Source organism: Nothoprocta perdicaria, unplaced genomic scaffold (assembly GCF_003342845.1).
Source record: "Nothoprocta perdicaria isolate Ctin4 unplaced genomic scaffold, notPer1 scaffold_210, whole genome shotgun sequence".
Classification (NCBI taxonomy): Eukaryota; Metazoa; Chordata; class Aves; order Tinamiformes; family Tinamidae; genus Nothoprocta; species Nothoprocta perdicaria.
This window is the reverse complement of record NW_020455317.1, coordinates 258,760-285,045: the sequence shown is the minus strand read 5'-3', so window position 1 is coordinate 285,045 and position 26,286 is coordinate 258,760. Positions and strand designations below refer to the sequence as shown.

General features: G+C 38.1%; 1 protein-coding gene across 1 annotated transcript in view; it reads right to left on the bottom strand.

Annotated features, from left to right (window-relative positions):
* Positions 1 to 24,218: 24,218 nt before the first annotated feature.
* The window catches only part of LOC112946611 (tyrosine 3-monooxygenase-like), a 26,099-nt gene continuing 24,031 nt past the window's right edge, over positions 24,219 to 26,286 (bottom strand). Inside the window, 2 exon segments of the mRNA XM_026038490.1 lie at positions 24,219 to 24,378; positions 25,974 to 26,107. Of these exon segments, the coding sequence (XP_025894275.1) occupies positions 24,219 to 24,378; positions 25,974 to 26,107 (294 nt within the window).

The following is a 26,286-nucleotide window of genomic DNA, read 5'->3' as shown; positions in this document are numbered from 1 at the left end:
CTTATATAAAAGCATCTTGACACTGTACTTACAATCACACATGACCTTCCCCATGCCTCTGCATGGAAACCAGCTATAAAGTGAGTCTGGGACAGAATTAACTTTCTGAAAATATAAATATTGTAGTTTGATAATTCATTTTTTATTATTTAAAAGAAAAGATGTCTACAATTCAGAATAAATTTACTTTGGAGGTCCCTTATCCAGAGCAAATAGAAGGAATTATATAATGTTATATATGATACTGTGCATTTGTATATGTTCTTCTCAGCTGCAGCAACGTTCTTCTCTCTGTGGGTAGGAAGTGGCCTGAATCAAACCTTCAGACTTAAGCCCCTGCGGAAGCTGAACTTAAGATCATGCCTCAGGACAGTCTCGTTTTAGAAGGCTTAATTCAAAATCTTTTTAAAGGAGTGAATAAAAAGTACCTTTGACTTCACTGTGCTTGGGGTCAGGATAATGAGTCTGTAAGATCTTCAGCATAAGTCCATGTATCTACCTATGTTTGTACATACAGTGTTTTGTTTGAAAAACAGCAAAACTTAGTCCCAGACATTAGTAACACAGACTGTAGACAAAACTACAAGTATGCAACTAAATAATAATAAAGAAAGATAAAGAAAACATAGACAATACACTTCCATAAAAGCAAGATAAAGTTCAAAGAGAAAGCTAGACTCAGACATTCAGTTATAAGGGAGATTTATGACTGTACTGGAGAAATATTTAAATATGACATTTTCCATGTCTATGAGCAAAATAGCAAGTTTCTATGCAGATAAATAAAATGCATTTCAATATCCTCATTTTAGTCTCTGTTTATATTAGTTTATGCCAGAATTTAAACTAAAGATAGGGATTTTCTACTGCAAATAACTAAACTCCCGAAGTCTAATCCAGATGTTGGTGTTGGTTCTTAGAGGAGTAGAAAGAGGATGTGTTGGAAGTAGTGAAGCTGCTGTTGATTTTTTTTTTAACCTTCAGTATTACATCTTGCAGTATGTGATAGGCATGAAAGTAGTGCACAGAATAGATGAATGTTTCAAGACCTGATGTGTATGAAGCAGTTAGGAGGAAACATGTACTCGAACATGTATACCGTTGAAGCATGCAGACTGTCTTCAATGCTTCTGTAGAATTCCAGGTCTTAAAAATCTGGTTCTCTTTAGGTCTTTTTTTGGTGTTGCAAAGAAAACCCTAGCTTTTTCCTCATAAGACTATTTTACCATATCTGGGAAAAGAAAATTACTTTGCTTTGTCAGCCTAAATATCGTGTTGCAGAATGGGATGAAATGTGGTCCATTCAACTATACTGTATTTTTACTAGGTAGTGTACATCAAAAACTGCTCCCTCATAGTGCACAGAAGGGCAGCTACTCATGAACCATAATTTCCTTGGGACCATTAACTGTGAGGTTACCATTCAGTCAGATAAAATAACCATCTTGTGCTGCTAGCTCAGATTTGCCCRGGTAGAAATAGCAATAGTAGGCAGAGGAAACCATGATGGACAAAGAGAAGACAGCAAGTAGGACACCAAAGTTACCAGTCCAAACTCATTCATTCTTCTATTAGGTTGAAACTTATTTGCCAACTTAAAGTTAGTCCTGGCTTGTTTGCAACCTTTGACACTCTTACTGTCCTTATATTTTCCAATTTCATCTTGATGTCTAGTTCTGTACCTTCTCTTACATCTGTTTTGTTAAGTATTCTCCTAGAGGGCAGAGTCTTCCACTGTGTGGCTGTGTGACCATTCACTCTACCTGCTGTATATTGAATGTTTCTTTTCTGAACATGGATTGTGGGAGGATTTTACTGTATTTATCACAGAGTCTTGACAGAGACTTTTGCAATGGCATTAATGCTTCTCTTTCACAGCTGTAATCTTCTTCCTGGCTGCCTCTCACTAATAACCTGTGCCAGCATTTCATCTTGTCCTGTCCTGTTATAACTGTCCTAATAAAGCAGTAGCTGTGCACTGTGGTACCATAACCAAGATTTTGTTGCAAGATTACACTTGGATATTGCCATAGAAGTTTCAAATGGAAAATGCCTTCTGTTTTCATTTGTCATGTAGATGAACTGCACACTCTTGACTTCAGAAACCAAAACGTCATTTTAATAGGTGTGGTATTTGGGGAGAAAGAGCCAAACAAGTAAGGTTGTTTTCATRCTTGTTTTTATTCCCTCTTTTGTCCGCTTTCTTCTGGTGATTATTACAAAAGATGCAGGAAGCAAGATACATAGAGGCAGCTTATGCCAAATGATTTCACTTCTATAGGATTTGGAGGACAGAAAGGCAACTCGCAAAGTTTTCTTGTTTTTTGCTTTTGTTTTTTTGTCTGTTTTTTGTCTGACAGCATTCAAGGCAAGAGATCCTTCTGTGATCTGCTCCTGACTTTCTGCACTGTCCTTGGACATGGACTGCCTGCAGAGAGCCATAAGGGTCTTGTTTGAGCACTAAGCAGGAGACCTGGGGGTAACTGCAGTGCTCTCCAAAGGAGCAGGGACAACTCCATAACCTGGAGCACTTCTGCCTGGAGCTACCAGTACATATTCCTCAATGTTTGCTCTAAGAGAGAATAATTTCCTCTCTCTTTGGATGCTCTGCTTTATCATCAACAGCTGATCACAGTAGTTAGGCAATCCATATCTTTCTTACTGACAGTTGGTTCAGTGACTTGGATGACACTGGGAAATGACAGCTTACTCTGACAGTGGATGTTCACCTACTGCCATGTTGTCACTCATGTATGCGTACATGTATATGAGCAGYGGAACAGTACAAATGTGGATTGCATAGTCCTCAGGAGACACTGATGCTTTACAAGGAAAGGAGAGTCCTTGGAGAGAGACAGTCTCCCTGTTCTATGGGTCTTTAAAGACATCTTTCTGTCTCCCTCAATTGCGGAAGAAATGTAGGCATCTCAAGAGTACATCCCAGCTTGCTTCTGTGTCTTCTTCTCCAATGAAAGCATAGGAACTCAAACAAAAACATTAGGCCAGTTTAAATCAAGACAAAATAAGCCCCAGTTAAAGTCTTAAGAATGGATTAGATGGGATTCATTAGGATTCACTAGAAGTCCATTAGAATTTCATTACAAATAGCGCTTATCCCCTGAGAGCATATTGTATATTAATGCTGCTGCTAACATAACTATAAAGAACATCTATAACAATCTAAATATATGAAGGACACCTGTGTCTGATAAAAGATACTCTGTGTGTTTTGAATGAAGTATCATTCAATAGTTAATCTACTGCTTGTTTGCTGCCCTTGAGCATTTTTTGCTGACGTTGGTTATCTGTCACTGCAGAGCAAGTCCTCCTTCAAGGCRTGATTCTTTGCCTTTCTCTTGTGATTCATTTGTTTTGATTTCCAGCTTTTTTTTTTATTGTGGGTAGAAAATTCACCCATTGGCAATGACTGACCTTTTTGTATTTAAGACACAGGGCTCTGTTTTGTGGGAAGGCTACTAGAAGTGCAAAAATGACTTTAATATTAACCTAGCATTCCATGATCCTACAGCATCTGATTAAGTCCCTCAGCGGTCACTGCACTTTCAGGATCCCTGTGCCACACCATGGCCCCCAAAGGGATGTTTCCCTACCTGGGGAGCTGTAAGAGTTGAAGGTCTTTCCAACTACAGTGTCCTTTTCTTGATACCCTACTCATGGCACAGAGATGAGTAGAGTGCTACAATATTCCCAAGTATTAGAGAAGTCTGTGCAAAGACTAGTAAGGCAGGTGTGAGGTGTGTTCATGTCACCTCATTGCTCCACAGTAGTCTTCCTCTAGCTGACAGTCTGGCCTGGACTGTAAATGTATTCTAAGAGGCAGGCAATTTAGAAACTCAGAAGCCACTTCTCTGCATCCTGGCCACAATTCCTGCTTCCTCTGCCAATATGCTTATGGTTTGGCATTTGTAGACACACCGCAGCTGTCCAGTTGATAAACTGACACACTCTGGGTGGCCCTTGCCTCTTGAGATTTTACAACTGCTGTTTGCTGCACTAGACATCAATTGAAGTCTTCCAAACTCTCCCACAGAGACTTTCGTGGTACTTCAGTGTCAAGTTCAGAACAAGAATCCAGAGCAGACATTTTATTCCTGCTAACACTTGTTTTCCTATGTGTCTGCTTTCCCTCAGCTAACTGGTGTCTGTGACAAAACCATGCTTTATTTACTGAACTGTCCTGCAGAGCAGTTGTCAGTTGTTTATTGTATCCCTCCCACCCAGGAGCCCACTACCCAGGAGGAAAAAAGGACTGTATATGCCCTACACAAAATCCAAGGTTACAGATTGAATGTGTGGCTGTGTGTGTACATTTCTTTGATCTTGGGTATCACTCCAGAGTTTCTTTGGATGATCAATCTCCAGGTTAAAAAACCTCTTATCATTCACCTGTGTACAGTAAAGAAAAATAAAAAAAAAAGACTGTCTCTAGCAAAATTCTTGATAAAAACTGCAGATCTGTTGGCATTTAAGGTACATTTTGTAGTAGCATATAGTAAGTAGTGTCTGCCTTGGTTCTTTCTTGTAATGCTTGTTTTACTTAAATATTCCTCCAGGAATATGTGTTCACCTCATGTAGCACAAAAGGAGAAAATTCATATTAACAGTTTGTATTTTTTTAGGAGACAATTCTAGCACAATAACTGAAATAATTTCAAATTTGAGAGGCCACCATCAAAATCTTGTTTTTAATGTTTTCCTCTTCTATCTCCTACATCATGAAATTCAGGTAATGGTGAAAATGGATTTATGAATAACTCTAATTGCATGCCAACAGGCCACCACAGCAGAGCAACTGCTAGATAGGAGACGGGAGAAGTATTCATTTCCTTTTCCTTTTGCAGCAGAAATGTGTTAGCTCAGCAGTGTGCATATAAGCTGATGTAATCAAGCCAGGTGCATACACAGGATTTTCTAATAGGAGGTGGAGATGAGTCTGTATCATTTAAGGAGGAGGTGGAGAGCTGTGAAGGATATTTCAAAGTCAGAAGGATGACTAAGGTTTTGTACCAGACATGCAAGCAGGCAGAGAGGCTTGGGGGTGCAGAGTCATTAATACACTGAGTGGCAAGAGAGATGTGAGAAAGACAATTAAAATTATGCTGTTCTAGATCATGTATGCTGCAAGGGAGGGAGGACAATTTCAGATTCAGTGGATTTCAGATTRGAGACTATCAGTAAGTTGGGACCTGGGGTCCCCATTACTTCTCCAATGCAAACTTACAGATGGTACTCATGGTAAGGACAGGGAATGGCATAAGGATTAGCTGGAGAATATTCTTTACTACTCCACTTGAACCTATTAAGACCTTTAAGTAAACAAATCCTTCTACTGGGTCATACTGCTTTTAGCAAAGCAGATCCAAAAGTCTCATAAAATGTATAATAAGTTTTGTTTAAAAAAGTCTTGGTTTTTTAATTTTTTAATCATGCTAAATGCTCCAGTGTAGTTCAGTCTGTCATCTGTCAAGAGAATGTAGTTTCCCTTTGTCTTTTTGGGAGTAGAGAGAGAGAGAGACAGATGGGACAAGTGTATGCATGTATAAACAGACATGCACAGAACCAAGCTTGTAGAGAAGTCTCTCCAGCTTTTTTCTTGCCACCAGAGACTTGTATACAGTTAAACTTAGTAGATAGTCTCAGTTTGTATAAGTGAAAAAGACATTGCATAAACTGACAGCATTTTTCTCTTTTTCACTTCAAGAACCACCCTTGTGGGACAGTTGTAAGGAATTTAATAGAGTTGGCTTTAATATATTTCTGCAGATAGTATTCTGAAAATACAGACAGAAGAAGGAATGATGTTCTTTTTTCTGTTTTTGTTTTTAAACAGTTTGAGAATTCTACAAGAGATACAATTCTTTAAAAGGTTTTGTAGAATACTACAGAAAAATTTCCACTTTTCATTACATACTATTAAGCTCTCATTACAGGAGAAAAGGCTGTGAAGTGTTTTCAGTGGAATTGGGTATGCAGTTATAGGCCTCACCAAAACCTGGATTATGTGTTTAACTCCCAACTTTCACTTGAGCTGTTAGTAAAAGGCTGCTCCAGTTTTGCCTCCTTAACAGCAGCCTGCTATGTTGACAGTCTGTGACTCTGTGTCTAAAAGTGATGGCTGGCTGCTGCTGACTCAATAACCTTTCTTGTCCAACTACATGTTCACCAATAGAAGAGTTGAAAAAAGCAATAAATCATGTGCCTCCAAGATGGGCATCAAGAGTGCTGTTATTTCTCTACCATCACAAACAAGATTTTCCTTTGAGCCACTCAAGCAATAACTCCTCATATTTACCTTTTCTATTAGATCACTGCTGTGGTCATCTGGTGAATGACTTATGGATCCTAGTAGGACTAGCCTGTAAAAGAGGAATCTTTAATTTTTCATGACCTGCAAAATATTTCTTTGAAATCTAATGAATTTAGCTTATTGGTGATCAAGAGGTCTATGGTTATATTCTCCTAAACAAATGGAGTATGTCATACCACACAATGAGCTGAAAGGAAGGAATGAAAGAAAGGAATGAAAGGAAGGAATGAAAGGAAGCCCCTCATTTATTTATTTATTTATTTATTTATTTATTTATTTATTTATTTATTTATTTATTTATTTATACCTAAAAGCTGCCGAACTAGTACCTGGCCTTGGACCTCCATAGGTGGTTGCAGAGCCATGCATGGGCACAGAGGCGGGGATATGAGTACAGAGGCGTGGGATATGGGCTCTGTGATGGGGCTCCTGGGGGAGAACCTTGCTTGACTGCCCAGTACCAACTCCCCTTCTCATCCTCCCATGTGACCACTTAGGGTACAGACCCCCAAGTCAACTGGATTATGCAATGAAAGGTGACTTTGGATCTCAAGTGATAATCCAATGCTAGAGGTCTTTGCATAATAGTTCCAGGGACAAGCCTTTCCCTCCATCTTCCAAGAAATTTGACTGCTAAAGATAACACCCCTGCATAGTGGCTTTGGCTTTTCTAAACCAGCAACCATTCCCTCTGACATCCTCAGCCATGACCTAATGTTTACAGTGACAATTTCCTCTATCCCATTTTGTGTACACTCATATAATATCACTGATGTTGCTTCCAAGTCAAATCCATAGTAGTGTATGTTTTCATGAGAACCAGTGCTAAGCAAATGACCTCTTAAATGGCAATCTTTGTCACACTCCTTTGGAGGTGAATTGTGCCACAAATATATGCACACGTACATATGTACACACACACTCACTCACTTTCACACACACACAAATAGTCTGCAGCTGGGAAGAAATCTTTTCTCAGCACTCTCCTTCATGAACATTTTTTTGTAGCCAAGAACTAGAGTGGGAAAAGAAGAGATAACATCTGAGTTGGGATGACCAAAGTACATGGAGAGAACAATTTAGTCTCTTAAAACACTGCAAGAAGTTAGATTCCAGTAGTAATTCAAGTGAAGGCAGGGGGTTGGGCCAGATCCAAATATCTCTGCAATCCCAGTGACCCAAGCTGTCACATTCGATATACCTCACTTCTTTATTTGCTTGTTTGTTCTCAATGACTACAAGGGCACTTSACGTGATAAAACATGGTCAATGTCCTGAGTTCAGCTGGAGAGAGTTAGGATATTATCTTTCTGGAGCTTCTCCCTACAGTAATGATGATACCCGTTTTGGGGTTAATTTTCTGTTGAATAAACACGTCAGGTTTTAAGGCACCAGTCCAGACTGTAAACAAGTCAGTCTCTTTGGAGCCTGCTTTGGCAGCTCTGCTGAGGTTGCTATTTGTATTAAAATATTTGCTAACCTATTCTTCATAAAGCCAGGTATGTTTCTGTGAAAAGGAGAGGCAATGTTGACATCTGTCCTCTTGCAAGCAGCAGCAGCAACTGAACTACTTTTGTTATCTCAGATAACCCTCCTCCATGCTCCTGTGATAATTAAGAGCCTGCTGAAATTCTGCCTGGGAGCTGATAGCATTTCTGCTCCACGGGCACTACTCTTGAGTTTGTAGAGGAAGGAGCAGCTCAGTCCTCCCATCATTCCAGGGGCACTGAGGTCAGAAGAAACCTTATTGTGGAGAGAAACCAGTGATAGAGAGCTCTGGAATGCAAATTTTAGATGAGGCAGAGATTTTCACATGTGGCTGACAAGCAATTTAAAGCACTGAGGAGAGTTCAAGAGGGAGTTAAGTGGTCCACACAGATATATGGATACTAGAATAATTTGGATGCATTTAGGATGCGGGATAGACAGGGAATTTATCTCATTCCCAAGTTGTTTGGAGCTGCAACTACATTTTGGTTGTCAACTTGTACAGCATTTTTTATATTGAGACTGGCCTGACTATTATAGATTATTGTAAAAATTCTGCTCTTATTAAAGGATTGGAGAGGAGGAAGCAAACATTCTAAACAAAGTATAACCACAATTACTTTAATTGTTTATATAGGTTACCCATAAAATTGTTGTCACTTCTCCAAGCACAGAAAAAGACATAGTCTTTTATAGGCTAAGACTTCMGCCCAAAAAGTTCTTTTCATTTTTGAAACTCCCATTGGCAGCAGTGATAGATGTAGGATAAATTGAGGGAAGGTCAGGATTGTTATGTATGCTCTGATATAAAATGAGGCCTTTACAAGAAGAAAATGTTTGACTTTTTGTGGACAGTATGTTGCTGTCCCCTCTATATAGATGGCCAATCAGAAAACAGAAGGCTTTTTCTGGTTGTGTTTTTTGTCTTTTGAATGTTCCATTACCAATGGGTAAAGCAGTCGGTGATACTTGTACTCTGCTTAGCTTCCCTCCAACCTGTTCCCCCTTTTTTCTTTCAGCTTTTTCTTCACAGTCTGAATTCTGAGGAAGAAATATTTGAAGTAGAATATGTTATTATGCACAAAAGATGGAATTAAAACAGCCATTGATCCTATCCACATTTAAATAATGGGAAAAAACCACCTCTAGTGGAAGGAATTTTTACTAGATAAGGTTTTCAAAGCAGCTGGGATTGGTGTTATACTGCATCCCAACAAAGTGGATGGATAAAGTGTCCACTCACTTCAGTAGAAGCAAAGGTAGGTAAATGACAAGTATATTTGGAAGGATTCCCTGTCAAGGAATTAGGATTAACCACTCTGCTAGCCAGATCCTCAAGGGATTTATCAAATGATGAAAATTGATATGTGCTCACTTTATTTAGTGTAGCTGGACCAGTTTATATCTGGCCTTCCATTCTGGAAATTCCTTATGACAAAAGTGATATATTTATTACTCCAGCTTATACCCTTGGAACAGACAACCTTTAGGGTATATAAAACGTTATTTCTACTCTAGTCCTGAAGGCCAGCTCATATTTCTGAAAGCACATTTACTTGTTTCCAGCAATATTAGTAGGACTGATAGAAAATACCAGATTTCCCCACAAGCCTAGATACAGAAATATGTGAGTCATGTCTGTCACAGCTCTTTTTTGAGCATTTGTTTAACTAAAGTCAGCCTCTTTTTATTTATTAATTTATTTATTTATTTTGCTATTAATTTCTGCCCCTTTTATCCTTTACCTCCTACTTCAGCCTATTCCCATCCGTTATGTTTCCCTTCATATCATCATCACACTGAACCTATATATAATTTTTCCATATTTGATGGTATAGATGTCCACAGAAGTCAAAGCACTCTGCAATGTCTTTATTAATGTTCTTTGTGACTTTTCAATTCTCATGTAATTATAGGCTGAATWACCTAGTATTTTCTTGGTTTGCATACTGCCAGTGTTAAGAATGACTTCTGTGTTTAAAAGTTACAAACTTCCCTTGTTTTTCCCATCCTGTTTTCATTAAATTTTCTTGACAATAGGTCAGATTAGGTACTTTGCCATTTCTACTGCTTCTGTCACCTCCTGATGTCTGAACTGACTTTTACAGGAGCATTTATATGTGAGCTATCAGAGCAATATTTTGTATGTGGGATATGTACTTTTTTTTTCTCCCACTGTCTTCTGTCTCTGCTTCTTGTCTTTTTGGTTTGTCTTTGGTTTTTGTCTTTCTGTTTTTTGGCACAGCTGTTTGATAGCACAGGCAAAGTCATCGTTAGCTCTGGCTGAGAGAAATTACAAGATGGAGAGATGTTTGTTTCTTCCATGGTTAAGTTTGATGCAAGAGTGTGCAAGGAGGGCATTATGAGTCCAAATCCCATACTGAGTTTGTCAGGCTGAAATCAATCCACCTGAAACTATGCAGACAAGCTTCTACGTCAGTCTACAGTTTTCCTGGAAAACTTGACTGATATTACGCAAATCATTCAGGAGATACTGAGACATTTTAAGAAAGTGGGGTGATCTCATTTTTTTTGGATAATTTCCTAATGTTTATTTTAAAGAAATGTCATGACTCAAAACTGTCTTGACCAAGCAACTCCAAATTTGGTTTACTTTGTTGTCCCTGGCAAGGATAGTTGCTTTCTACTCATTTTGGAAGATATAGGAGAGTTATAATTTAGATATTAGTAACAATGTCCACATATATTAGAAACACAAGAGTTTTTCTGAATACCACATTCAGTCTTGTGCATTGTTTATAAACCACATACTAAGAGGCTCTCTAAGCAGTATGTAAGACTGTACAGTGTTTAGGAAGCACATAGCCAAAGGCTACCAGATGTCTGAACAGTTGCTATTATATCCATCAAGTAGGATTTAAGAAGCACTCAGTTAGAAGCATTGTCTGATCTCCACAGGAGCTTCTGCAGAGTCTGTCAACTTCACGGACAGTCTCGGGATTTTGCTGGATGCAAAGACTTCTTAGTACCTATCTAGACATATCCCAAAAGTGAGTTTTCAGTATACTCTTCTCCTAGCCTACCCCTTGTATGTGATTAGCTCTTTGCATTACCTACAGCTAGTACAGAAATGCTTAAGCATTTCTCCCAAATTCCAGAATATCAAAAAAAAAAAAGAAAAAAAGTTTCCTAAACCAGATTTAAGGCCAGGAAAAGAGTGTAATTAAAAGAGCAGGTGGGAATGTAGAAGTGTGCATGGATAAAAGAGTAATCTTGAAAGAGTGCCATAGTTTGATCTCATCAGATACTGGAAAATAAATATATGAAAAATAAAATAGAATATTGGGGTAAGCTGCCCCTTAACATCTTGACAGAGTAAATGACGAAGTTATGCCATAATTTTAGCACAGTTATACATAACCAGGACTGTACGACCTAGTTCTATAATTCCTGGAGTACCATGTAAGATTTTTGGGGATGTTCTGCTCTTAATCAAAAATCATGTATAACAGGCAAGTAGTTCATTAAGTGCTATTATTAAGGCATATACTGGAACAGCTGTAGTGTGGGGAGCAGACTGGGCCTCCACCTGCATCTGAGGGCCAGCAAGGAGAAAGAAGTCATGGAAGCAGGGAATTTAGCAGAGACTGCAAAAACTTCCCAAGACAGACAAATTAGTCTTTACTAAGCTCCTTGCTGGTACAATGACACATTTACCAAGTACTCAAGCAAGGCTAGTAAAGATTGGCTAAGTCTTCATTGCACAACCATACCATCTGCCATGTGGACAAATGCCGGAACATTTTGAAATTTCTCTGGTAGCAGCATCTTCATTCTTAATGAGGTCAGGATATTAGTCCACCTAGTACAAACATAATCTAGCTGGAGTAAGAGCATAAATGCAGTAAAGAAATAAAACAAGTAAATATAATCCAGTTCCAAAAAAAAGTTACTAACACATCTCCAAGATTTCCCTCGAAAAACTTCCATAGTCCATCATAGTCTATCTAGACTCTCCCACAATTTCAGTCATTATTAACATAGTTTGAATTTATCACGTGTTGCATTGCTAAAGGACCTGGTTTGGAAGATGGATAAATTACCCTAATTTTCTGATTAAAAAGTGCTCAGAAGTAGTTGCACAGGATGTTCATTTTCAGCATCTATGTGCCAGTCTGAAAGTTCGAAGGCAGGTTTTTCATAAGTAATTTGGTGACCCTAAAGAATTAGAAGCCAAGGGATTTGGGTTTTTATTTCAGGGATCATGGTTTATAGATATTGAAGACTAGCATGTCAGTCAAAAAACTCAGTACTTCTTTTGGATAAAGAAACTGTTCTTCACATTTTCTCTTTCTAAATTTATTTGCTTCCCAATAAAGAGGAAGGACATTTATAGCTCAGAAATTATGTTTTCATGTTTATTGTGTTAAAATCTAAGTAGGTAAGAAGTGTCATTAATAGACATCATCTTAGCCCCACTGATAATTCTTTTATTCAGCTAAGGATCTAAAATGAAATATTGGTTTCTATAAAGTCAATGGATGTTTGCTAATGACTTTGGAGGAACAATTTTCACTCTCTGTCTTTTAAATATTTAAACAGCTATATTTAGAAATTGTGCCTTAGTGAGGTCTTTGAAAACACCTGATACAGGAAATAAGTTTGTGATGTGTTGTTACATGTGGTGAGAATGCATATATTGTCATTTGTTTTGACATAGGTTATTTTTATAGAGCACTTGTGATATATGTGGATATTAAGGGATAAATCTACTGAGCTAAGCAAATTTAGCCTTCTCTTTTGAGCTAGAGCTTCTTGCTTGTCTAATTCTGATGTAGAAGTTCTCTTGCAAAGATATACTTATATGACAGGGACAGTGGTTGCTAATTCTATAGTATTAGCAGATGTGAATTTTGCTGGAGCAGAATTAAGTGACTGATAGTGATCCATGTCATGACTCAAGCAGAAGTATGGAAGAAAGTTTGTACTGGCTCCCCTTAAAGAATGCCTTTGCTGATTTTTATAGGCTTCCTCCAAAAGCCAGTGAGAAAACTCTTCAGTGCCCTGCAAGAAAGGGAAACATTTCCAAGAAAAAGGAAAAATTGAAGATCTGCATTTTCAGCAGTGACTAGTGATGGTTATTTCTCTCTCTTTTTTTTTTTTTTTTTTTTAATTTAAAAGGGAGGGAATTCAAAAAAAAAAAAAAAAGAAAAAAAAAACTCTTGGAAATCCAAATGAAAAGGGGCCCATATTTCAGGTTTTTAATACTTTTTGCTTTTTAATCTCCTCTTTTGAAGTGTCTACAGTCATGTATCTGAATCACTGGTCATTTTAGAACTTGCAGGCTCATTCTTTACTTTTTTCCTCATCTTTTCTACTTTTCCTGTCCTTTTTTCTATTAAGGTCAAAGCCTGCTTCTCTCAATGTCAATAATAAAACTCCCATTGATTTCAACATGAGCAGGAAATATGCTTTTGCTGTTTACCACAACCACCACAAAGAATCTCTGGGAAGAATTCATTTATATTCATTCCAGTGATGCCATGAAAATGGGCTCTGGCTATTTTATCACGTCCAAACTGTTGCTCTAACTCCAGTGTCCTAGCTGTTGCTAACAAGTCCGTGATGATTTGTAAACCAACAATTTATGGTAACTACATTCCATCCCTATTATGATGTGTGGTTTGGAAATGGAAAAGTAATCAAGACCTCCTGTTAAGAGACTTTATTTCAGTTGAATATTTCTGTAAATAAAAGCATTTTGAAAAGATCACTGCCATATATTTCTAACTCCAAATTCTTCATTTGATGTAGGCCACATCTATGCCATAAATTCCTGTCAGGATCAGTTTGTCAGAAATGTAAGATCTCCAATGGTGGTATGAGCATATTAGCATTTTTTTCCCCTATTTTCACTAGGCTTCACTAGCCTGGAAGATAAGTTCACTTGCTTGGAGATAGTCATGTCTTTTCCTTGGAATTATTTATTAGTACTGTATGAGGGTACTCTGACATAAATAAAGGTCTCCTACTACAATTACAGTAATAGATGAAGAAACATAGTCAGATGCATGGTATGTAGGAATGCCCATACCATGTAGTTTTGTGCTACACATTATCTTGGTCATAAGGACTGTGGGCAGCAACTCYGGTGGTAAGGAGAACTTTCCAGCACTTTGATGGAAAATCACCTAGAATTGCCTATAAATAAAATGAAACAGAGGAGTTTTGTTCCAGTACTGGGTTCTGGTACCAAATAGGTTGAAAAAAAACTTCATTTGATCTCACTGACACTGATACACCATGTGCTTCCAACATGTTTAGGAAAACTAGTAGCCAAGGTTTAATGTTGGGGTCACCACTTTTGGTAATGCAGGTATATCTCCTGCTGAAGGAGATATAAAATTAGGACATGGCCTAGCTAATCAGGGCCAACCATGATGTGATGTGAAGAAAAAGACCACACCAATGAGGAGATGCAGCTCCCTTCCTTCCTCTCCTCCTATAAGTCAATGCCTCATTAGTTCACATACACCCCATCATAGCAGACAATTGATGGGGAAAATGATATCAGCTGATTTTTGGTCATGAATCATGCCAAAAATCACTCAAGGATGACTTTTCTCTTATGGTCTGTGAGTTTCAAGAGATTTTGAGGGGTATGTTTCTTCATGAGGTATTCATTAATCTGACAATATTTTAATAATGATATAAAGAATAAACATACTGCATGACTTTCTCCACAGTGATTGACAAGATGTTCATGTAAAATATATGCTTTAAAGGGCATCTTATCCTGTCTGGTGAAACAGATTGAATAAGAAGACAGAAATCCTGGCAAGCAAGCCCACCCACTATAGGAAACTACAGGTACTCCTCCATAATAAAAAGTGTTCATGGGTTAAACTCCGTTTCAATCTATTGCTTCCCATCCCTGACCCTCCACCACAAGCACAATGCCTTCTCATTTGTGGCAATGTAACTGTTCATGAGATTGTGTTGCAAACTCTGAAATTTGGCTGAAAAAGCAGTATGGTTGAGGGAGAGAAGATTAATGTTGAAGCAGTTTCCTGATCTTTCATAATCATGCTGCAGGACTGAAGGACACTAGTGAGACAAGGAAAGAGCAGAGAGGCTGTGGAAAGGACTATCTGAAGCAAGTGGTACAGTTGTCAAAAGATCAAACTGTAACCTAAACTAACTTTAACAAAGACCTTAAATATTATCTCTAAAGAGATGACCAATATGTGGTCCTACAAACTGGTGGAAATCTGGTGGACCTTGAAAGGTCAAGTTTGACAATGCAGCAATCTGGAACCCCAGAGTCACCTAAAAGTCATGTTAGAAGTGACTACACCTAGGTTGTTTTCATTTTTTTCAGCAGTGCTTGATAATAGCTGGATCAACCAGTACTGGAAACAATTCAAATTATCAAAGCTGAGGTATGCGTTTTAGTACCTGCTGTTCATTATTTCCATGTAGTCCTTTTGGGGGTGGAATAKATTTCTGTACCTCCCTTTTATTTTTACAGTTTTTACATTTACTAACTTGATGTATGTGTCTTTGGTCTAACCTATCATGCCGTTTTTAATGTGAAGGTCCTAAAAAGGAGAAGATTGTCAACACTTGTCCTGTAGTAGGAGTCTCTCAGTTGACTAAGCAGGAGATAGTGGCCACCGGTACCTTAATGCTAATGCTRCGCTACCACCTTGTGGACAAAAGATAAATAGCACTGAGAGGCTATACACACAGGTACATTGTTTATATAAAATGCACCATTGACTGGGAAGGTTGCTGTAGGCAGCCTACCTGGCTAGCACAACATAGCCTAAATCCTCCAGACTAAACCGCTTCAGGATTTGAAGAGCCAATTGRAGCCAAAAAGACTTTGCAAAGTCTTGAACTCCAATGTGTGATAGCAGGTAAAGCATACCTGTTAAGGRATGGCACCTTCAAGAATATAGAGAAAAGCATGAGAATGAAATCATACTTCAGAGATACAAGAGATGCTTATGTGCAGGCAACTCTGATTTGTGTGCCTCATCTGCAGTCCTCAGATCTACTTGCAGCTTCCTCTACTGTCTACCTGCTAGCTCAAATGACAAGTCTTTTACCAGCACATTACCTCAGTTCTTCCATGGTCTTTCCACCATGTGCTGGAATCACAGCAGCTCTCTGTGCTTCAACTCTTGTGCATTAATGAAGAATAGAAACCACCCTATCACCTGAAATTTGAGTTGCTTATCATGCTATTACTGTTAAATGATAATACTGACTATTAATGACATCCTCTTTATCCCATCTGGATATACTTACTATACGGCACTTAGCTGATTCCAAGGAAAGAAGAGGTACTCAAAAATTTAATCTTCCCTCTCTCTAAAACAGAGAGAATCCATCTGAAGGTCTAAAATGTGATCAAGAGGAGCTGTATTGTCTGATGCAATTCCTCATACATGAATTACAGAGGGATTTACAAGTTCCACAGTAATATTTATTAGCATAACACTATACTAAGTTCATACTGTATAAGATAGTAACACTATCTTAAATACTCAGTAAATATTATTATTATTGATATAAATTCAGATTTATACCAATGCTATATTCTCTTTGTGGGCAGATGTGAAGCACACAGCTGAACTGAAGCTCCACATAACCAAGGAATTTGTCCAATAGACCAGGTTATATGATATTATAGAGTGAATCACCCTCAACTGCTCATCTATTGGAGCAGTTCTCTTGGCTTGGATAAGTGGATATCCATTGGAGCAAGCAAAGAACTTAGGCCTCCAGCACGCCAAAGGATTGTCTTAATGGTTGGCTATGGAACTGTTTCTTCTTTCTCACAGTCTCGCTCACCAGGATCAGGTTAGGGAACGTTTAGAAAAAAACACGCTCAATTATCTCTGAAAGGTCATGGAACTGAGAAGGGTTTCTTAGGCCTGGAAGAAAGCAGAAGTCACTTCACTCTTCAAGGTGGGCTAGAAGAGGATCTGGTGAACTATAGAACAGTCAGCCTAGATACTATTTTTAGACAAACGAAAGACAAAAAAGCAGGAGCGGGTTAGGCAACCCAGCAGGGAGCATGGATTTTTGGAAGGGGAATCATGCCTAGTCTTCAGAGATAAAACAGTAGATGGGAAGAGAGCTGCTAATACTATCTACTTCAATTGAAATAAAACATTTGACACTGTCTCCCATAACATCATCCTAGACAAATTTGATAAAGTACAGACTAGACAAGAGGATATTTTCTGATTTTCTCCTCAGGAGAATATCCAGGCCACAGGATATCTGAGTGAATCGCTGTGTTCTCTTCAGCTTTTCACCTACCAGAAGCCTACTGAAACACCTTAGCTCACTTCTCATCCATACTTTATAAGGAAATGGAAAAAAAATAGAGAGTTTTTTGGTATGGCAGAAGCACATAATAAGCTTGCAGAATCTGGAGCAGTGAGTGCATAGCAGGTGCATCTGTAGTACAGCTCTATGAGGAATGGTCTTTTGCTTCAAGGTTAGATCCCTCAACATTGTTCTGCTTCAAGAACAGCAAAATTGCTACACAGGCCTGCTGTGAATCTAGGACTTTCTTCCATGTCGGCTTATTTTATTATCTCTTTGTCATAAACCGAGAACATRAGATAATTTTAAGTGCAATAGGAGCTTGTGCACAGCCAAATAATCTCAAATGTCAGTGGTGCCATGGAGAAATGTGTTGTATACCAAAGACCCCATCTTACAGATGTGGGTTAATTTTATGATTGAGATCTTATCAGTTAAAATACTTCAATGTCATGGTAAAAATAACATTTCCTCTACTGATGGTTAACACATGCCTGAAAAGGGTAGTTTGGTAACATAACAAGCGCTGAACCCGTCTCTCTGTGAAGAAATCACTAGCAGAATGCTCTCTATGATGGTATTACAGTGGGTATGCAGAGCAAAAAAGATCTTGTTGGTTTTCGTTGGTGCCCTGCACTGTCTTTCTCACTTCTACATTTACGTAAGGAATTAGGTTTTTTATATGTAGAAAGTCATTTCTTCATATTTCCTACATGATATGATATATTTTACTCTATTTCACATACAAATAAAAACAAGATTCTATAATCTCAAAATTGATACATTATAAAGACCAAACATGAACTTCACTTCCTGAGCTGCTAGACAACACACTGRACCATGATAGTCCTTGTAACATAGCCTAAGATAGTTCTGCTGAAACKGGTGGAGTGAAGCCACTGTATATCAGTTTAGGATATGGAACTAAATTGTCAGTGGGAATCACAGTGGACCCATTAGTCCTTCCTAATAATTTTTAGTTCCTTCTGTTGTTTTGGATGCCTAAAGCCTTTAGGAAACTGGTGAAGTCCAAAGAAAGCATTGCAGAAATTAGTCAAGAAGTTCTTTTTATGGCCAATCTTTGTCAGTTTAGTACTGAAGACTGAGGTGCTCAGTAGTTTTCTGACATATTTGACAGCTTAATGACATCTTTGCTTCAGTTATTTTATATTTTATGTCTGGTTTCTGGACAGAGATGTCAAGAAAATCAGAAAATCAATTTTCTCTACTCAAATTTTGGGTTTTTTTTTTCTTTCTTAAGTCCATTAAACTAAGCAATATCACCATGCAGAATCTGCTAACATATCAAAAAGTACTGAATTTGTTCAAATGGCTTGCCCACAATCCCAACAAGCTATATCATCATAAATCCACACTATTTTGTGATGAAATTATTACCAGATTATGATAGCATCATTGGATGTTATATTCATAATAAGACGTCCATTCTGGTTACTGTTAATTTGCTCCTTGTCCAGGGATAAAAGTTGGTAATTAAAAAAAAAAAAGTTACAACAAATAACAGTGACCAATAAGTTTCATTTACTAAACTCCTTCCTTTTCTGTGCTCTCTACAGCTAACACAATGTTTCATAAGGGAGATAAAATACAGACTCAGATTCAAAGCTTGCTTTTGTAGGACACTAGAGACACAAGAGTTGAGTGAAATCATTTTGTTTGCTTAGATTTAAAACTAGAAATATGAACTAACACAAGAGTCAGAACCAAATTGAAATGTCTGAAGTACAAGTCTTAAACACTGTACAAAATTCATACCATCATCCAACACACATTCCATTTCTAACCCATCAGTTTTGGGATTTATTCAGGAAATACTTAAAAACAGGACCCTTTTTTTTTTATTTTCCTTTTATGGGTTATATTGAAAATGTTTATAACAGTCTTGTACAAAACATAATGATGATCATCTGTATCATCTTGTGAGACTTTCTGACACATAGTATTTGTTAATTAACAAATTAATAGATATTTTCCTTCCATGATTTCACTTTGTCTATTTATGCCAGAGTATTTAAAGTGTGTCGATCTACCACTTCAAGGAATATATGTGAAGTGATGATAGTTTTTTTTCTCTGCCATTAAATCTAAGAGAGCAGTATACAATGCTACAGTGACATGACTATAACTGGATCCCTATTTTTACTTTCACACTTTTACTTTTAGCTTATTTAATAGAAATTTTGCTGTTGACTCTAAATATGTAACATATCAATCAAGCTGGCTTCACTACTCAAAAGCATATTCTGCTTTATTCAGTGACTACTGAAATAAACCACATAATTCTAAATGGCATCCAAAATTGTTGTAAGTGAGCCAATTCAGATTTTGAATTTCAGAGCTGGTGGATTTTTCTGACAGCTTTTATATGCTATATTTTACAGTTAGTAGTTTTAGCTAAAATTTACAGTTAGGAAATTTGCAAAAGATGTAGTTTGAGAATAACACTAAGGATTATGGAAGGGAAGTTAAAAGAGATTTGTTTTGGATATATCAGGTGGTAGCTTATGTCCCTTTAGAGACATATCTTGAGACAAACCTCTTTTACCCAAATATAATCATTTGGCAGGACTGGATTACCTGAAGCAGGACCCAAATTTAACTATGGAAGGGTCGCTTTCTTGCTCAAGTTCACTGAAAACATTGGGAAAACTATGCTTTCTTGTGTTCAGTGATCTAACTTTCCCCAACTGCAAGCACAAGTTAAAGGGATTAACAATATCAAAAAGAAGGGAAGAAGGAAGGAAGGAAGGAAAGAAGGAAGGAAGGAAGGAAGGAAGGAAGGAAGGAAGGGAGGGAGGGAGGGAGGGAGGGAGGGAGGGAGGGAGGAAAATTAGTTCTTGACAAGGGAGCTAAGCAGAGCTAAGGACAGCACAGCATGTAACAGTAAAAATAACAATTTTACAGCTTTCTGCTGGGAGGTAGTGCATGGCCAGCTGGTTGCTTTCCCCTCCTGCAGTAACCTTCACTCACAGTTCAGGATTACTTGCATCTTATTGGACAGCAGGGCCTGGACAGATTCTGCTTTCCCACACACCAAAGACCAAACTCTAACGCAAAGACTTCTGCCTTCCTTTTACACTTTCTAGTGTTTGCACCCTGTGGGGCACACTATGGGAAGGCACTCTATGCCTTCAGCATAAATGAAACTTATGCTACCCTATTGTCCTATATGAGTAACTCTCCTCAGGCAAAGTTATGCAGTCTTAGCTGACTTTTCTACAGTCTTGCACGTATGATTATTCTCTCCTTTATGCTAAAGTTCCTTCTTAAACAGAAATGCTTCTGAAATATAATGAATCAACATGTGCAAAACAAGTATGTATTAGACCTGGCTCACAGTCCTTTCTACTTACTGCTTTTATGCTCTGCCACTTCTCAACGAAACCCCATTTTTAGTTTGGCCCTCTTTCCCCTGAGGAATTCTTGTGATGGGAAACAGTGTCAGAACTTTGCTTTCCCTTTAGGCCTCAGTCACCAGGATAGCCCAAAGTTAATGTATGTTTAATATCATACAGATATTATGCCTTTTCCACTAAGCTCTGGTCAAGCGTCAGCTTATTATCTGTTCTTTCTTGAAGGTGGAATTTCTCTGTGCTAAATGATATCTCCAGAAGCAAAGTAATACTTTGGTATGTGATTGACTGATTGTCATGATTACTGAGTAACTTGTGGCATTTCAATGATAGATGTTACATGATCTTCAGGTGTACATTTCTATACTAAATGATTCCATATTTTAAGATTCTTAAAAAAAAAAAAAGATTTCATGAAAGTTTGAAATTGCCTTCTTTCATCAGGGTTAAGGAAGGCTGAAGAAATTTTACTTCYCTATCTTAGCAGATCCTTTTTTCTTTTTCTTCTGGATTTCTTTAATGGGTTAAGTTAGGTTGTATGTTCAGCTTCAGCAGATAGCATAAGGCTTGAAGCCTTAAAGGAACCAAAAGGAAATGACTGAGAAGGTCTTTCTGAGGATGATAGCTCTGCCTTGTAATATAATACTGCTTCTCATGGGAGTGAGTGGGAGGCCTGCCTAAATTTCCTTTTCCTGTCCTGCCAAATTCCCCAAATTGCATAACTCTGTATTCTCCTTACACAGTGGTACCCTTGGCATCCCTATTAAATCTGCAGGGAAGCAGTGAAGTAGCTGGAGGCTTGAGGGTGGACCAAAATTGGTAGAGGGCAGACTTGGTTAGCCAAAAAACAAAACAAACCCAGACCTATGAACTAAGTTTACTAATTCTCTCATGTATAACAGAACAGCACAATACAGATTTAATAACATACACTATTTTGTTCTAAAAGCACTCCATCTAGGAAAAATAAGCTTATCAGGATAAGCAAGGGACCCATGGGGAGTTCATCAGTTCAGTTTCAAGTCACAAGATGTGTTTTACTTGGCCTTGGAGCCTTCTTGTGCAAGATTAATGTGAAACTTCTGAAATGCAAACTGAACAAAAAAGCATATTTTTACTGGTTGGTGTTTTTCTCCCCATGCCATTATTTTCATTGTAAGGCCCCATCACTGCCTTCCCCATCATCCTTGCCTTAGCCTAGTAAGAGTATCAGATAGCATATTCCTCACTTTTGTGTTGGAATGAAAGAAGAGCTACTGGACAAACAGCATGACCAGTACACCTCATAGGGATGTAGTGCTGAAGGGTTTTGCTTTGTCGTTCCATTGAATAAGAAGTGAATAATTTGGACCTCATTAAAGGAGAGTGTGGAATATGGCAATCTTGGGGTAAGTTCTGCCTGTGTACAGAGGGAAAAGTTTGCCTCCTTTGGAAAAATATTTCTGTTTCTTGAAAGTTACAACAGACAAACTCATTACTGGTGAAACTTTATTAAGCTTTATTGGAGCCTATTCTGACTGTGTTTTTAGGCCAACTATCATTAAGAGGACTTCTCTAAAATGAAGTAAACCCACAAAGCTTTTGATAATTCTGCTCTTACATTGTGCATACAGCACCTTGAATAGGCTCTGTACTGTTATTCAGACTATTTGAGAGGTCAGGTACTACTCAGCATGTGTAAGGGTGGGAGAATTTGGCTCCAAATAATTTCTTTTTCTCTTATTGCTACAGGAACTGGAAAAGACAAGGGTGTGTGGGCGGGCCTGGAGTCCCTCCAAGGAAAGTGTGAGGCCTTGGGCAAAACAAATCCATCAGGTCTCTCATTTCTTCCAAGTATAGGTCTATTTTGAGCAGTAGCCAAACTTAAGTCTAAAATCCACATTCAGCCTTTTCAGAGGGAGTACATGAAAAAGACCCTATGGCCTACAGAGTCCATCTATAGAAAATATTTTGATAGCTCTTCCGCTCCGGCATTATTTTCCAGTTTAAAAGAAAGAAAAAGAAAACACACAGAACTAGAGCGCATGATTCAATTTTACAGTGTAAAATATCTGGTTGATGAAAATAATATTTCTGAAAACAAATCTGTTGTGAGCTATCAAGCATTTTTGCCTATGTACCAATTGGCAGGAAGTAGACAGATAAATTATTACAATATGTAACAAAACAAATTGGTCTAAAGAGAAATGGTATTTGTGAGTGTATGAGCAGGATAAGGAGAATTAATTCCATAAACTTATGCTGAGAAATCATCATCACAACATAAATATACTGGAAGTGAAGGCACTTACTTCAACTCTGCCTCTGTCTGAACCTTGAACAGGACAGATTTTATGACACGTGAATGTTTTCCTCGAGTAGAATATAAAAATTCTGGACTAAAATGAAAAAGAATGAACTTGGGAAGTTCTTGCTGTTGAGAGGAAGGGATCTCATAGTCACTTTGCCAAGATGCTTCCAAATTTGTCAAAAATCACCACATTTTAATAAAATGAAACCAATGCACCAGCTCCCCAGATCTTTAATACCCTATTACTGCCCATTGGAAAATTTCATGAAGTGCTTATGGAGATAAAGATTTAGGAGACAATATCCCATTAGCTTTCAATAAGGCAGTTTCTTTAGAGCCTGGCTTGTGGACAAATTAAACCAAGACAAGCTCTATATGAAATAACAGCATGTCCATTGGTCTGTTGTGAATTTCTGTGTACATGCTCTTATCCCACAATGACTAGTCAGTGCACAGCTGATGACTCCTTTTCCATCCAGAGCCAAACCACCTCAGGTTTGCCTCAGAGTTCAGGCCATGCACAGTGGCAGATAGTGAATAGCGGCAGACGAGCTGCATGCTTGCTGCTCTGCCATATCCTAAATATACTTTTAAAAATAAAAGTGAGGGTTCTAAAAGGTGTATATGAGTATACAAATATGGAAAATCAAGAGTCTTGCTCCTTGATTTCCTCTTTGAAAATCCTTCCCTATATCCAATTTATTTTCCAGCATCCAATTTTTCTTTCAATCCAAGCACACTTGTATGTGACAGAATCAGAGTTCCCAAATTAAAGGTAGTTATGGGCCTCAGGTTTTCAGGTTTTCACATGGACGCATGTTCAAATATGACAGGAAATTATTTAGCCACGATTGAAGGTTATTGAAAGACATAACTGCCTGCAACAAATATAGAGTCAAAGTAAAGGGTTCCCTCTACAGATTTTTGCAGTTGTTCATTGTGAGGGAACCATTCATAATTTGTCAACACAATAGCTGGTAGTAATTGCTAGCAGAAATGAGCTAGCTGTACAAACTGCTAACTTCAGGCAGTCTGTGAATATGTCATTTAAACAATAAAATAAAAGCAATAAAGTAAAAGATTGTGTGGCTGAAGAATTACCATGCTGGTTTCTGACAGATAACTTGAAAAGGTAGACTGTGAATAAAACCCCTGTAAGGGGGCCAACAATAATAGGTAAGTGTATTCCAAACAGCTCTAGCTCATATCACCTACCAAAAAAATGAAGAAATTTGGTCTTGTTTGTCACTGAACATCCTGTAGAAACTCATTAACATGGCTAAGTCAGAAGCCTGAATTGCTGTGAAAAGATTAACTTTACGGAGTTGTTTGTGGGTTAAAGACTTTTGCATGCAGCTACAACTTCATCACTAAATCATCAAGTGCTGGAACTATCTACTTATGTTTCGGTGCCAGATGTACTGCTGTGGTTTTAAGAGAGATTTTCAAGGGCCAAGGAGATGGTTTTCAGTTCCTCTTTCATTTGACTGGGTGTTTGCTCCACTTTCTGAGGTGTGTTCAGAATTTCTGTGCTGCTGGTGAACGGGTCGTAGTGCAGAGAGAAAGGCTTCTTGATCTTCATTCCATAGTTTCTGCAGGGAGAAGGTGACAGATTGCTAGTTTAGAAGCCATTCCCCTAAATGCAAAACCTTTGGGACTCTTCTTTCCCAGCATGAGGCACAGGTTTCGCTAGGGGAGCAGTGGCAGCTGCAACACCCTCCTTGCTGCCCCTCACTAGTGCTGTCTGCTCTGTCATTCTCTCCACACTGCTGAAGTACTCGCAGCCTGAAAGATCCAATGTGCCTCTTCTCCGCAGGGCTGGTTCAGTCTCTGTCTGTGCTCTTTCAGCTCTACGTTAACACAGCTCAGAGCTATTACAGCCGCAAGCTAGAGGAATGCAGGAACGCAGCACGTCTGACTTCACTTCCAAGAAATAACCTGAAGTAGCTCTTACTGCATAAAATTGTAAAAGAGCCATCGACATTAGGCATCCTAGGCTATTTTGCCTTCTCCACTGATGAAATAACATGGTTGCTTGCCATTTCTGACAATATTTCCATTAAGTACATGCTGGTAGGAACCCCCTGTACTGATGTTGCCTAATCTTTTCCGTTCTGACAGATTCTTGTGCCTTCAGTTATTATGAGCAATTTTGGCTCAGCAACTGTCTTGAAAACAAGTATGAAAAAGCTTCAGATCAGAGAATGGTGTATTCCTTGTCCTTTCATATTGTTCTCAGGTTTGACCGAGTCAAATGCTTTTGAAAAATCTTTCTTCTTCTGTGCAGTGAGTTCTTACCTGTACTTCTTCATAGAGGATAATACCTAAAGGTGAACCTGGGTTTTAAAGATGAGAGGTCTAATTTGCTATTGCTATAACTCCAGCAGACTGTTCCTCTGAGAAGGAAGGAGAAGAAAAAGAGAAGTTGTGCCTTTCCCTAAAAAAAAAATCCTTCATTTCAGCTTTTTCATGTTCCCTACTGGCTTTACTATCAGCCTCCTGCTTCCAAGCAGAAATGGGTCTGTTGTTCAGATTACTGGAGATGAAGACCCAAAACTTAAACCATTCTTGCTAGAAAAGAAAATCGTTTTTATGATAAATTACACAGCCAAACAAATACTGCTAAAACAATGTTATTTAGGTTGTAGCAAGCTACTTTTTAGGAACTGGATTGTCTCTTGTTGCTGATTTTGCTTTCTTGTGCAGGTGTAAGGAAAGGGGAAAAATAATCTCTTGCTTTTAAGCCCCTGCTGATCTGTGTTAATTCCTGAGTCTGCAGTAAAATTTGCCTGTGACCTCAGCTAAATCACTTTATTTCTTTATGTCATCCTATTTGTATGGAGTAGCTGGAGTAGCACACAGATGACTGAACTGGTGAATTGCACTCTACTCTCCAACACGGTGCCCAGGTTCAGAATTTACCTCTAGTATCAGAGTAAAGAGAAGATATTGCTAAGATAGAGCACAGAAAAGGACATCGCAATATGGAGCTATGCTTTTCTTTGAAGTTTTTCTTAGACAAACAACATTGTGTTTAATTTAATTCTAAAAAAGTCACTGTGAAGATAAAGTGTGCAGTGAGATAGGCTAGCATGGTTAAAACAGTAGTGGTGGATGCACTTGAGATTGGGACTCAAGCTGCTGTGTCCCCTGCAATGAAAAAAATAGCCATGACTACTTTACTGACCAGAGCTTAGTCTTGGCATCTTCAAAATTTTCTGCTACAAAATAGATAGGCTGGAAGGCTTGGTCCTAATAGGGATGAACTGCAATGATTTCTGGATCAAAAGGCTTGTACTCTGGCTTGTTTGATAGTTCGTACTTTGCACCAGAAATGACAAATGTTAAATGTGACTTAAAATAGTGCCTATACAGTTACGAAATATTCTTTATAAAATAAAGGCAAGATCTATTTCTACTCCTTCAGAGCTGAAAGCTGGCTTTCCAAGCTACTAGTTATTAAAATTAAACAAAACAAAACAAAACAAAACAAAACAAAA